The sequence below is a fragment of the Coniosporium apollinis genome (genome assembly GCF_000281105.1).
Source record: "Coniosporium apollinis CBS 100218 chromosome Unknown supercont1.1, whole genome shotgun sequence".
Classification (NCBI taxonomy): Eukaryota; Fungi; Ascomycota; class Dothideomycetes; genus Coniosporium; species Coniosporium apollinis.
The window spans coordinates 202,699-215,480 of NW_006913263.1; the positions used below are offsets into that span (position 1 = coordinate 202,699).

The following is a 12,782-nucleotide window of genomic DNA, read 5'->3' on the forward strand; positions in this document are numbered from 1 at the left end:
CGAATAGGGGAGATGCGTGCTTGATATGGTTTTCAGATATTGAGGAGATCTCGCAGGAGCAGCCCACCTAGCCCGGCATGTGATCAACCATTATCGAATCCCCTAGTTGAGGACTTCGGCCCTGATGCGATATTCCTGGTACGCCTGCAGCCGCTAGGATACGATCAAGGACAGGCTGTTTATCGTTCAGATGTCTGAGTCGCTTATTAAAAAGAGTTATCTATTTCTCTTGGAACTACTAGTACGCTCAATGGTTTCTGGAGAACAGCAACAACAAACACCAACAGATGTCCGGTATAACAACATCGCACAGTTCTGAGAAAAAGCTTACGTTGAAATCAAACTGAACGACACGAATCGCTAGACACCTTTGAGTGACCTCCCCACCATGACCATCCGCATGGCACTCTCCGCGCCGTCAATCAGCAGCCGTTCAGCGTCCCTTGTCGCTGTTTCAAGCGTCGTGGGACACTGTAGAATGCTGGAGAATGCGTCGATCCCGATTCGGTAGTTATCGCCAGCGTTGAGCCCTACTGTACCAACCAGTGCAATGACGGGAAGGCCATGCTTCTTGGCTCGCATCGCAATCTCGGCTGGAATCTTCCCGTGCGGTGTCTGAAAGTCGATTGCGCCCTCAGCTGTAAAGACGAGCTGACATCCTTCGAAAAGACCGTCGAAGCTGAAGTACTCCGTGATGGCTTCATACCGTGGTCGCAACTTTGCGCCTAGCAAGATGAGAGCCGTGCCGAGCCCTCCTGAGGCGCCGCTTCCAGGCGCTCGCGATACGTCGTATCCCAGCTCGCGCCCCACGACCGAAGCATATGTGTCTAGGGCAGCAGCGAGCAGCTCGACCTGCTCTGGGCTTGCTCCTTTCTGGGGTCCGTACACTCGGGCCACTCCGTTTGGCCCGCACAATACGTTCTTCCAGTTGCAAGGCACCTCGATTTCCACCTCCCTGAGACGACGGTGTAAGCCCGAGAGGTCAATGTCTGCGAGCTCCAGTAACGCATGTCCTCCACCGGCCGGTTCAAGTTCGTTCCCATGGTAGTCAAGAAGGCGCGCTCCTAACGCTTGGAGCATTCCAGCTCCGCCGTCGCTTGTACCAGAGTCGCCGCATCCAACCAGGATTTGTCGGGCGCCTTCGTCCAGAGCAGCGACCATGAGCTCGCCAACACCGTATGTTGTGGTGATACATGGATTTCTCGTGTCTCGTGGTACAAGACCTAAGCCCGCGGCAGCCGCCATCTCGACAACGGCCGTCTTTCGACCGCCGTTGTAAAAGATCCCGTAGTGCGATTCGACAGGAAGCCTGGTCGGTCCGGTGACTGTCAAGTGCCTCAGCACTCCGCCGGTGGCTTCTACGAGAGCACGCGCGAAGCCTTCCCCTCCGTCGACAAGGGGAGCTTTTCGGATGATTGCATCTGGGCAGACGCGCAGGATACCAGTCTCGATGCAATCTGCGGCGAGGTAAGGCTCGAGACTCTCTTTGAAACCTGAAGGTGAGATGAGGATCTGCATAGTTGGGTAGTTGTTCTTCTGGAGTAGATGAGAAGATGAAGGTAGCAGCAGACTCCGATCTGTGGTATGGGTGTTTGTAGTAGAGTCAGCGAAGGACGATCGGGCTGCTGAAACGATTGATGATAGGGTAGTTTGAACGCATCTTCCCCCTGGTTTTATACGGAAACTCGCTTGAAGCTGCCCAGACTATCCTGGGCAGTGCAGAGCGTCAAGATATCGGATTGACGATTGTTTTGGTCTACTGGATGCTGGAAAAAGAACCGCCCAGTGAGTTCGGCAACATTGTACACCGCACCGTTCATCTTACTGCAGCATTGAGTGTACACTTGACGAAATGACGAATGCTATAGAAAATGCTAAAATCGGAGACTTGGCTCGGCATTGCCAGCACGCAGCTGTGAAGCATATCTCAAAATGGAATCTGAAACCCCTTCAGCTCGTTGGGCTACCTTCCAAGCGGGTCATGAAGCTGATAGGCCGAACAGTCTTAGCGCTTATCGGCTCTTCTTTGTAACGTCGAGAATGGCAGGGCAAGGTGTTGACTCCGTACGCTGGTGGAGTAGTCTTTCACGACTCGCACACGCTTGGTAACATGCTTTGTCAACACCACAGTCTTACCGGACAGAACGGAGTGGGCGAAGTAGAAGATCGTCGCGCCAAGCGAGCATGGCGCACACGCGGCCGGCGCGCGCCGAGAGTGATCTGCACTTTCCAAGATCGCCCTAAAGCCTAGGCCGTTCGAACATCCCCATCCCAAGCTTTTTGCGATGCTTCTTCCCGTCTCACACTCTCTCGGCCTCTTGCTTGGATTCTCTCGGCCTCCTCTTGAGGCATGCTGTCACGCGATATATTGGCTATTTTGGACAGGCTCAGCCTCGTCGATTGATGTACTGTCGCGTGTCATTTTGGACAGCGTGTCGAAGTGCATGTCAAAGCATGTACATTTCTGCAGTACACAGCCGGCATTGGCAGACTAGCTTTTTACTTCCCTGCCCTCTTCTAGGCAATGTTTCAGGTTCAAATAAGGAATATGATCCCATCTCCGGGTAGCTGTGATCGGGCCCCGCGATACGCTAGAGGTGGCAGAGCTCTTGTCCCTGGTGTTCATCGTGATGGGCACTCTGCGTTGAGACGTCTGTTCGTCCATAAAGCTCATTCTTTTCACTTTCCTGATTGTATCCTTGCAGTAGTCTGAGCTATTTACACTCGTTTCATCCTGTGTCTCTCGTTTATCAGCCCAAGATGCAGAACAATTACGAAAGAAGTTATGAGCCTACGGGAAACATGGCAGAGTTTCCAAGGGCGTCTCTCAGTTTCCAATCCGATTCTGATTATGAACTTTCCATCTCAGAGTACCCGTGGCTGGCCAAAGGCCCATACGGTCATTACTGTTATGATCTCTTCTACGATCGTTCCCAATCTTCCAGCACCACCGCCATCGACATCGAACGGGGTGACGCTGGTTTTCATGACGGTGAAAGCCTTGCAACCGAGAGCAGGGACACCAGCCTTGGGGACGATGCAGGGAGGCCTTCGGTATTGGTCCGATCGCTGAGCGCAAAGTCTGTGGAGGATCCCAACCTGGTAAGTGACGCTTGACCCTGTAAGCATCGAGTGCCTCTGAGTTAACCCATGGAAGGTTACATGGTCTGGGCCTCATGATCCAGCCAATCCCTTGAACTGGAGCTACTCTAGGAAATGGGTAGCCACGGTACTCGTTTCCTGCTTCACTTTTATATCGCCCGTCTCATCGACCATGGTGGCCCCGGCGCTGCCGGAGCTGGCTCGCCAGTTCAATGTATCCTCTTCCGTCGAGCAGATGTTTCTCATGTCGATCTTCCTTCTTGCCTATGCAGTTGGACCGTTTGTTCTAGGCCCTCTCTCTGAGATTTTTGGCCGGGTAGTCGTCCTGCAGTCGGCAAATATGTTCTACCTGGTGTTCAACACGGCCTGCGGGTTTGCTAGAACTAAGGAGGAGATGCTCGCCTTCAGGTTCCTTAGCGGTCTCGGAGGGAGCGCTCCACAAGCTGTATGACTTGTGCCCTTCCCTACACATCCAGTTGGGCGTGGGCTGACTGATTACTAGCTTGGTGGAGGCGTTCTGAGTGATTGCTGGCGTGCGGAGGAACGCGGCAAAGCTGTGGCCATCTACAGCCTCGCTCCCTTCCTCGGTCCTGCTGTGGGGCCTATCGGTGAGCTCTATGCCTCTAATGCAAAGTCTCTCGCTGACGTCTGCGTAGCCGGCGGATACATAGCTCAGTACACTACCTGGCGATGGATCTTCTGGTCCGTGTCGATTGCCGATGCCGTCGTGCAGCTTCTGGCTTTCCTTTTTCTACAAGAGACCTATGCGCCGAAGATTCTCGCCGTCAAGGCGAAGAAACTGCGGCAAGAGACCGGCAACGATGCGCTGCATACAAAGTGGCAGAGCCCGGATCACTCGTTCGGACAGATCCTTAGGAAGAATCTCGTACGACCCTTCATCATGCTCGGCACGCAGCCTGTTATTCAGGCTCTTGCCATATACAGAGCATATCAATATGGAATCATGTACCTCGTGTAAGTATCCTGACTTCTCGGCTGCTTCTTGTGCGTAGCTGATCGTGTCTTGTGTGATGAAGTCTCGCATCGTTCCCCATGATTTGGGAATCGGTATACAAGCAGAACGTTGCCACTGCCAGTTTGAATTATATCTCTCTTGGGATCGGATTCGTAATCGGTCTTCAAATCTGCGGTCCATTGATGGACAGGGTAAGACCTCTTTCTCTTGCTCCCCTTCGGGCGAAACGCTATAATCGCACGCATCAGAAAACTGACCTCACTTCGCAGATATATTGCGCTTTGAAAAAGCAGCGTAACGAGCCGGGCCGCCCCGAGTTTCGGGTGCCTTTGATGCTTCCCGGTGGACTCCTCGTCCCAATCGGGTTCCTTATCTACGGCTGGTCCGCACATTTCGCTACGCATTGGATCGTTCCCAACATCGGCGCCGTCATCTTTTGCATAGGCTTGATTATCAGTTTTCAGTGTGCGCAGGCCTATATGGTCGATGCGTACACACGGTATGCTGCATCTGCTACAGGCGCGGCCGCCTTTGTGCGCACCATGGCGGGTTTTAGCTTTCCGTTATTTGCGCCGAAGTTGTACGAGAGCCTTGGCCTTGGGTGGGGCAATAGCTTGCTCGCCTTCGTGTCTCTTGGTCTTGGGATAGTCGCGCCTGTCTTGCTCTGGAAGTATGGGCAATGGCTGCGCTCTAGGAGTACATATTGCGCTGGGTAGTTGGATTTAGTTATCTTGGGTTCTTGGACAACTTATTTGGTTAAATCTTTGGTCATCTTTTCGGAGTAGACCATGAAATTGCACACAAGCCGTTAAGTTTTTTACGTGTGGAGCTGGCGGGTCTGACAGATGTCTGAGGAAGGAGGGCGGCTACTGGCGCGGCTTGCTTTTGCTTGGTCTTGTGTCCGCGTCTTTTAAACTGACAATCAAAACATGTTCAAAAGCTTTGAGATTGCTTTAAATATGGCGAGCGTATCCGGAAGACGTGCCGACATGCGGAACCACGAATTTTCTGAGTTGCTTAGCAAATGGTAGAGAACAACGTTCATTATCTCATTACGCCTTGCTGGATTTTGCACGAGTTCGTCGGTATTAGTCATCCCTTTTCATTTAATATTCCGCTCAATTCCAGTCTCAAGGCAATTTGGTGTCGAGACTCACCAGATAATCCACGGTCTCGTGTCTACGTCAACCCATTACACAGGACAAGGCCGCAGATATCTTGCGACTAATGCCCCAACCCCTCCACCACTTCCTTCGGAGCCCCAGCCGCCCGCCTCTGCCGGCCACTGATTAGATATACAGCAGCCCTCATCTCCAACAGCGGATCTTCCGATGGCTCGATGCCCTGAACCCTCGGAATGGGATCGAAAATGACATTCTTCTGCATCTCTTTCCCCTCGTCCTCCCCAACCAGTTTGTCCAGCGTGAGCTCGCCTAGCTCCACTGACTCCCTACTGTCCGGCCAGGTTTTAGTAGCATCATCGACCACATCACCCTCTTCCGGGCGCGCAATCTGCGCTAGAAGCTTGAACTTGATAGGACCACTGTCCCGAAGATGCGCAGGCAGCTCATCGAAGAGATAACCGTCCGCCTTCTCCTTAACTTCCTCCGCTCCCAGCGTCGCGATCTCGCCCTCAGCAGGCACGATGCGGTACCGGAAGAAAATCTCTTTGCCCCCCTCTCCGCCGACGAACCTCAGCGCATTGACCCCAAAATACGCCGCGCTGGCAAACGAAACAGGGGAGGGCTTCGGTGTCTGCACAAAGGCAAGTGCGTCCGGGTGCGCACCTAGGAACTTCTCTACCGCCGTCGGGCTCTCAGCCCCGGGAGGACTAACCGCCGCAGCGCGGAGAAATTCAAGGAACTCGGCGCCGGTGCGCGTGGGGAAGGAAGGGGTCGTGTGTGCGATTATGTCCGTATGCACACGGTGACCGTCAGGCGTGGAGGGCAGGTTGAAGCGAATGGCGAGACCGCGCGGATTGGCATTCGGATCAGTATCGGGAATCTGCGGAATGCCGGTAGAAGAGGAGAAACGGGCGAGGATGGGCGTACTGGCGGCGGAGAAGTGAGGCGCTGAGGAGAGGGCTGCGGCCTGCTGGGAAGGCGTAAAGGAGCCTGTCAAGAGGGCACCGCGGGCGTGAGCTGTTGGGCAGGAGGCGGCCTGTTAGTTGGGCGGCAGCAGCAGGGCTGTGCGAAGATGAGAGTAGAGCGGAATAGAAATCAGGCATACCGGGGCGAAAGCCGGGGTGAAGGCCGAAGATTGCCTGCATCTGAGCCACAAGATCCGAGCTCGTCTTGAGCAACTCTTCATCGCTAGGGAGCGGCATTGTTCAGGTGTCTCGCTGTCGCTGATGTGACGCGTATGAACTCTTGGGAATACGTTATCGAACCTAGGAAAGCACTCGCATAGCGACTCTTTATAAAAGGTCCTTCTCTTCCCCTCGCCTCACGCTCCCCTCCCTTCTGATAACGCTACATACCCCTCCATTCAGATAGCACTTATCCTCTGCGGCTTGCATGCGGAGACTTCTGATTAGTTGCATGCACGGCTGACATGCTGACAGAGGTTGAGCAATCTCGATCGCGCAGTTGAAATCGATTCTGATGCATCCGGGGAGCTTGAATACGAGATTGCGTGCAAAAGCCCAAGAGTTTCGTATCTCGTGCCGCTGTAATAAGCTACACCCAAGCCGCGGTTGCCAACTCGTGGTGTTGAAGACGCGCCACGGTTACAACGTACGTGCTCTGCACGTGATCCGCTAAGGTGTGCCGTCGTTGTCGAGCCATCAGGGTATGGTCAGCTAGAAGCCATCAAGCTACAATACAGAGATTGAACTCGGTCTCTTTGCAGCTCTCTGTCGTGCTGTCATGCTAACATTCCTAGACGGCCATTCGCTGGCGGCTTTACGAATGATGAAGCCTTACAGGCAGATTTCCCCTCCGAGCTGACACGCATCCTAGGACATAGCCTCCACCTCCTAATCGCCTGAATTCTATACATTAATCGTGCCAGTATAGGACTTTCATCCAACATGCTCACTGCGGAATGGATGTCGACAGCCAGTGGGCCGCAGCCCCTGACCTCACCTTGCCTTCTACCAGCGCACCCACCCAAAGCGGACGCCCGTTTCTACTCGAGGAATCAGAAGCACCTGTTTGCCGGCTATCCACACCTGACATAGCAGAGCCGTCAAGCCGTCGTCGCTCGATGCCCGACGTCGAAGAGCCCTCCCAGCCTCGTCAGAAGCGCACTCTAAGTCCAGATCCAGAATCCTACTCCTCCGTATCAACGAATATATACTCCGACGTCCTTTCGTTTAAAGGGGCCAAGGAGGTCTTCAACATCGACGACACCTTCATCAGAGCCCTACTGACGTCCAGCGAAGTGCGATACCAGCTCTCGACGACGCTAGAGTAAGACACGCGAGAGCTCCGTATCCGACGCCTCGCTCCCTCCGAGACCCGGCGCTTAGCCACCGACCACAGCACACCGCTCCGCTTCGAGGAAGACAGAGCTCTCTACACGATCCACAAAGACTCCTCTAATAGCGTCGTCCGCGTCGTGGGCTTAGAGAGCGAGACCCGCATCGACTGCATATTCAAACGGTGGCGGATGTACCATGTCACTGAGAACAAGAACATTGATATGCTAGACAAGGTGGGGCAGAAGGGTTTGGAGTGGGAAGACGAGGCGGGTAGAGTTGTTGCAAAGGAGACATTCCACTCGGGGGACCGGTATGATTTGTGGCCGTATGTGTTGAAGCTGGATGCGGATATAGACGAGAAGAGTACGGATCTCCTGGTAGCGTGCTGGGTGGACACGAGGTGGTATTGGGGCTGGGACAACAGCGCAGTTCGTTTGTAGTAGGGAGAGGATAGAGTGTGGTGATTGGCCTACTATGGCAACTAGTAATAGCATTCTTGTTGAACTGTGATGTTATAGTCATGTGTTGTTCGAAACTGAACGTGAAATTGCAGGTGTTTTGGCGCGAACGCTAGAGTAAAGTAGTAGTACTCGAACTTAGGTATAAGGCACGAATCGTATTGTGAAGTCTATCGCCATACTATGCGCTGCGTATAACTTAACTTCTTAGTATCTTGAAGCCGCCGAATCAGAATGGCGATCTACATATAGTGTGTTAGTAAATCGGAGCTTCAGGAGTTAGTTCTACTATGCTCTCATGAATACCTTTGAAGTACGATATCTAAAGTCTTAAGCTGTCTTGGTGACGTAATACGGGCTGCCGCTCGTGGCTCGTCAGCCGCACTGCTCGACATCAACACTAACTCGACCTGCGATCATTTGTCGATGCCTAACTAGTCTTGCAAAGATTGCATTACCTCGGAGATGACTTCAGCAGCAGACCCGGCTCCGTCAGGTTACGGTGCAGTAGCCACTTGTATGAGCTGTGACCGCGACCTTGCGCTGTATAGACGATTAGGCGTCCTAAATTCACGCAACCTGCTTTACCTGCAAAGCGAACTGATGGCCCTAGAAGCTCGATTGCAGGAGATGGAGGCTGCCGCAAATGACAGAAAAATGGGACTTAAGGTTTGGTCCGTTCCTCGGTCGTGGTACCATCTCGAAAAGGCTGGTGGCGAGCATCTGGAGTTGATGTTGAAGATTCGTAAGAAGCTTGAGGAGTACAGTAAGGCCGCTTCTCTAAGGCTGGTGCTGGTTGATGCTAGACAGACAATGCATAGTCATGTTTAGGGCTGATACTTCGACCCGCTGCAGACCAAGCACTTGCGTCTCAAGCATGGTTGCTCGGCTTGAAGAAACCCGCTACAAGACCGATGGCAAATTTAGTGGAATATCTTGAGGCAAACCGCCACGAGATGTCTCAAACCGATGCAGAGTTCGTCGCAGAGAGACATCGGACTGATATGGTGGCTTTGTCGTACGAGGAAAAGGAGTTGATGTCGAGGTTCTTTGAGAGGCACTTCTACTGGTTGTTTGGATACAGGGTGAGTGTGATGAAGCTCGCGTACTATTGCCTCTCAGTTTATGAGATGCTGAGGTTGTTGTCTATCTACTCGAGCCTAATTTCGATCATTGCTCCCAGAGCTCCGTCTCCAATGGCAACGGCCAGATGTCGCTCTACTCCGATGGTAAGATCAGAAACACGGTGAGATTCCTAGCCGTGATATTGTCGTCAATCTTACCTATCTTATCCATTGTTGTGTTGTACTTCATCTCTTCGCAAAAGACGAGGCTGGGGTGCATCGTCGCCTTCTCGGCGCTTTGTTCAGCTACACTCGCTACGTTGAGCAATGCTAAGAATGTGGAGATCATTGCCGCGACAGCCGCGTAAGTTTAGTGTTATGCAGGTCAGCTCGTGGTACCGGTATTTCTAACACGCGAAAACAGCTACGCCGCAGTACAGGTGGTCTTTGTCAGCGGCAATATATCAACGGAATTTGGTCCACGGGCTTGACCGTGCCGGGCTGGTTTGGCAGGCAGTCTGAGGATCGAGTTTAAGCAGGCATCCATCATGCGAGTCATCATGTAGTAAAATGCTTTGCTAATTGTGTGGTAATTGATCTACAGCGACGCCGTATTTCTCGTATCCCATTCAACTCTTGCAGCGTCTTCCTGCCGTTTCTCCTCCAGCGCCGCAGTCTCGTACTCATCACCATCGTAGAGATGGGACCTTGTACTCAAGAAGAGCGTCCGTTTCTCAAAGTCGCGATCCCATTTCTCGCGCCGGTTCATTTCATCCCAAAACAGATCTTCAGTATTTACGTCTAAGACGGCGTCAGCTGTGATAGCGGCGTATGGCATCTTACCACTACTAAACCGCAGGGAGAATTACCTTCTTTCTTTTTCTGTGGTTTACGCTTACCCTTCCATCTACTCCCCAAGGTCTCCTCAGAAGACCGCACATATCTGAAGAAACACATGTTGAGAGCACCGCAGAAAAACTCTTTTCTGGACCAGTCACTGTAATAATTCAGCGAGCGTGCATAGAGAATCAACGCAGAACCCTTACTCAGATGCAAGTTTCGTGCTCCAAGAACCTCTGGATTGAGTAGTATGTGACACTGCTCGCCAGCCCCATCCGTTCCGAATTCGCAGTCAACGACATACAAGGTCAGTCCCGTCCACTGCTTACTGAGTGTATCACCTTCTGTCCATGTCCCGGTGACATAGCCATGGCACTTCACTTGTTCCCCTGAATGCAGCTTTAGGACTGGCATTCGGTCAAAACCCGGCTGATGCAGCGTGAAGGTTGTCCAGTCAGGCCAATTTGAGGACAAGAGGCTGAAGCCGTTGCCATAGGCTCCGCTATCAAGCAGAGCTAAGCCTGTGGGAATATTGTTGAGGAATCCCCGACGACGCGACGATTCCTGTTCTTTTGTCAGCAAGATATGACCCCCACTCAGAAAAGCATGAGTACAGCCAAGTGGAACGCTTTGCGTATAGGCAGAGGTGCGGTGAAGCTCGCTCGATGAAACCCAGTCGTCCAACCATGTCAATGGTCATTTCATATATGAAGGGAAGAAGCTCCATATCAGCGTTGTGGTTCGAGCATAAGAGCAACGATACCCAAGATTGAATTGGATGTTTCGACTCCTTGTGAGGCTTACTTCTCAAAGAGATGCACACCTAGTCTTACCTGCTTAGCCGTGGACGGGAAAGAGAGTTTCCATAAAGGAAGTTCCTTTTTACTGGTCGGATGCGTGGTACACCACCTCTGTCTGAAATCATATGGATAAGGTCCACGTTTGGTTGTCACCGTGAGCAAGAGTCGAAGATAGTCCATGTAAGTGAAGCCTTGGTCGTAGGCTCTACTGCTCTGAAAGTGTTCGTAAGGCACATAGGGGACCGTAACATCGATGCGCTTGTCTCCAGAACCGCTGATCGAATACTCCATTCCAATCGGTGTGGCACTTTCGTCTTTGAGCCCGGATGCATACTCTGAATTGAAAATATGCCTCTGGGCATATCTATCGTCCGCATTTCCAGGTAAGGGTTCATTAAGGTCAAAGAGATTGAAAATATCCTCGTTGAAAGTCGTAACGAGCCACTGTGAACCAGGAGCATCGAGATGCTTGAATCTGTAAGTCTTGGAGAAGGCTTGAATTGATTTGCGTAATGAGGTATCCTACAGGACATCAGCGTGCCACAACTTAGCGTTGCGCAGCAGCGCAGGACGTACACCGGATTCCGTCTCGCCGCAACGAACCTGGTCCTCCGGGAAAACGAAGAATTCATGCTGAGCCGGCCAGACCACCAAATCCTTGATCATCGAATTCCATCGCTGATCCCCGAAAGCAAGTAAGATCTTCCAATCACCAGTACACCGTTTGGATTCAAGCAGCTGCCATATCTCAGTTTCGTGAACTGCTTCAACAAGATCGCGTTCGTAAATGAGGTGCTGAGCCCCTGGATGGGCCTCTTCCGGACAGGTCTCACAACTCTGAGCCCTTAGACCGTTCTCAGTGACAGTGATTTTGACCGGCGCCTTCGGTGAAGGGTCTTTGGGATAAGCAGATATAAGAGTGACTCGGTTCCACGTGCGAAAGTACATCCGACTGTCTTCCCAATACATTTCTGAGTTAGGAGCTCTGTACGAGGCTAGTCTAGGTTGAATCTTGCATCCCCTGTTGAACTCGAACTCAGACCAGCCGGCGAAGGCTCTATCCCTCGTCTGGCGTTGGTCGCTTTCTGTGGAAAGGTGCACTCTTGAACAAGTGTATCGATCTCTTCATACGCCTCCCGGGAAAGGCAAAATTGCACAAGCTCGTCCAGGTACGTATACTCAACGCGAAAATCGTAATAATCGGCCCTCGTAAGCGCCGTGCCCACATATTCGTCACAATAAGCTTCCAGGAGCCCATCTATGAATGTATCACATTCGGTATGCGCTTCTTGAAACGCTAATACGCGTCCATCAAAAGCCTCTCGAAGGTTGTCTTTTGCTTTAGAGACGCTGCCCTCCGCAAGTATGGTCCGAGCCATGGCATATTGGTATTTCAGAGCGTGTGGGCGATCGGCACCTAAGTTCTTACGAATCTGTATGGCATGCTGGTAAATCCACTCTTCACGCTGCTGCCACGGGTATACTTCACGGAAGCGGCTGCCACAACTATCGTAGACACAGCTCTCCGCTAAATACTTCAACGCAAGCAATGTCTCTTGATCTTCAGCGCCATAACTGGAAAGCATGACATCGTACACTTGAGCCGAGACCCATGGGCCCGGAAAATCGAAGCTGCTGAACGAGATGGTATATCCGGCTAGTTCTCGGATAACCTTGAGCAACTTGACATCATCGGTGCTTTTGATTTTCCGGACAACCTCATCTAGGTATTCGTGATGACGGAGGGTGCTATGGGACCAATCGCGGAGGATGTCTGGATGCCTCTGGCAAAATATGAGAAGCAATTGCATGATACAGTAACGTAACAGCATTGTTTTCTCCCGCTTACGTAGAAAGCACTTCTCCATCTCCTCTCTCAAGATCACACCGCAGAACAAAATCGATTCGACCGATTTCCCCTCCTGGCGGAGTGTTTCCGCTGGAGCGAGACGATCCCTAGCCTTCTGAAACTCTATCCTGTCCTCATCGGCTTTTCTTGCTCTCCGCTCACGTCTTTCATCAGCTTTACGTCGTGTCCTGGTATGAGTGTCTTCGGACGGTATCTCTTCAGACTCGCCGTCGGACTCGAAGAGGTACCCAAGAACCCCCCGTGGGTCT

General features: G+C 52.2%; 4 protein-coding genes across 4 annotated transcripts; 2 read left to right on the forward strand and 2 right to left on the reverse strand.

Moving 5' to 3' along the window:
• Nucleotides 1-360: 360 nt before the first annotated feature.
• W97_00074 (glycerate kinase) lies at nucleotides 361-1,518 on the reverse strand (the record flags this gene model as incomplete). Its single annotated transcript, XM_007777991.1, has 1 exon — nucleotides 361-1,518. The coding sequence occupies one exon, from the start codon at nucleotides 1,516-1,518 to the stop codon at nucleotides 361-363; it is 1,158 nt and encodes a 385-aa protein (XP_007776181.1).
• A 1,242-nt stretch (nucleotides 1,519-2,760) lies between these two features.
• W97_00075 (uncharacterized protein) lies at nucleotides 2,761-4,794 on the forward strand (the record flags this gene model as incomplete). The annotated part of the gene is made up of 6 exons (XM_007777992.1): nucleotides 2,761-3,102; nucleotides 3,158-3,547; nucleotides 3,605-3,710; nucleotides 3,759-4,077; nucleotides 4,140-4,269; nucleotides 4,348-4,794. The coding sequence occupies 6 exons, from the start codon at nucleotides 2,761-2,763 to the stop codon at nucleotides 4,792-4,794; spliced, it is 1,734 nt and encodes a 577-aa protein (XP_007776182.1).
• Nucleotides 4,795-5,302: 508 nt separating this feature from the next.
• On the reverse strand, nucleotides 5,303-6,404 carry W97_00076 (catalase; the record flags this gene model as incomplete). Its single annotated transcript, XM_007777993.1, has 2 exons — nucleotides 5,303-6,219; nucleotides 6,308-6,404. The coding sequence occupies 2 exons, from the start codon at nucleotides 6,402-6,404 to the stop codon at nucleotides 5,303-5,305; spliced, it is 1,014 nt and encodes a 337-aa protein (XP_007776183.1).
• An 881-nt stretch (nucleotides 6,405-7,285) lies between these two features.
• W97_00077 (uncharacterized protein) lies at nucleotides 7,286-7,942 on the forward strand (the record flags this gene model as incomplete). The annotated part of the gene is made up of 2 exons (XM_007777994.1): nucleotides 7,286-7,491; nucleotides 7,564-7,942. The coding sequence occupies 2 exons, from the start codon at nucleotides 7,286-7,288 to the stop codon at nucleotides 7,940-7,942; spliced, it is 585 nt and encodes a 194-aa protein (XP_007776184.1).
• Between the last annotated feature and the right edge of the window lie 4,840 nt (nucleotides 7,943-12,782).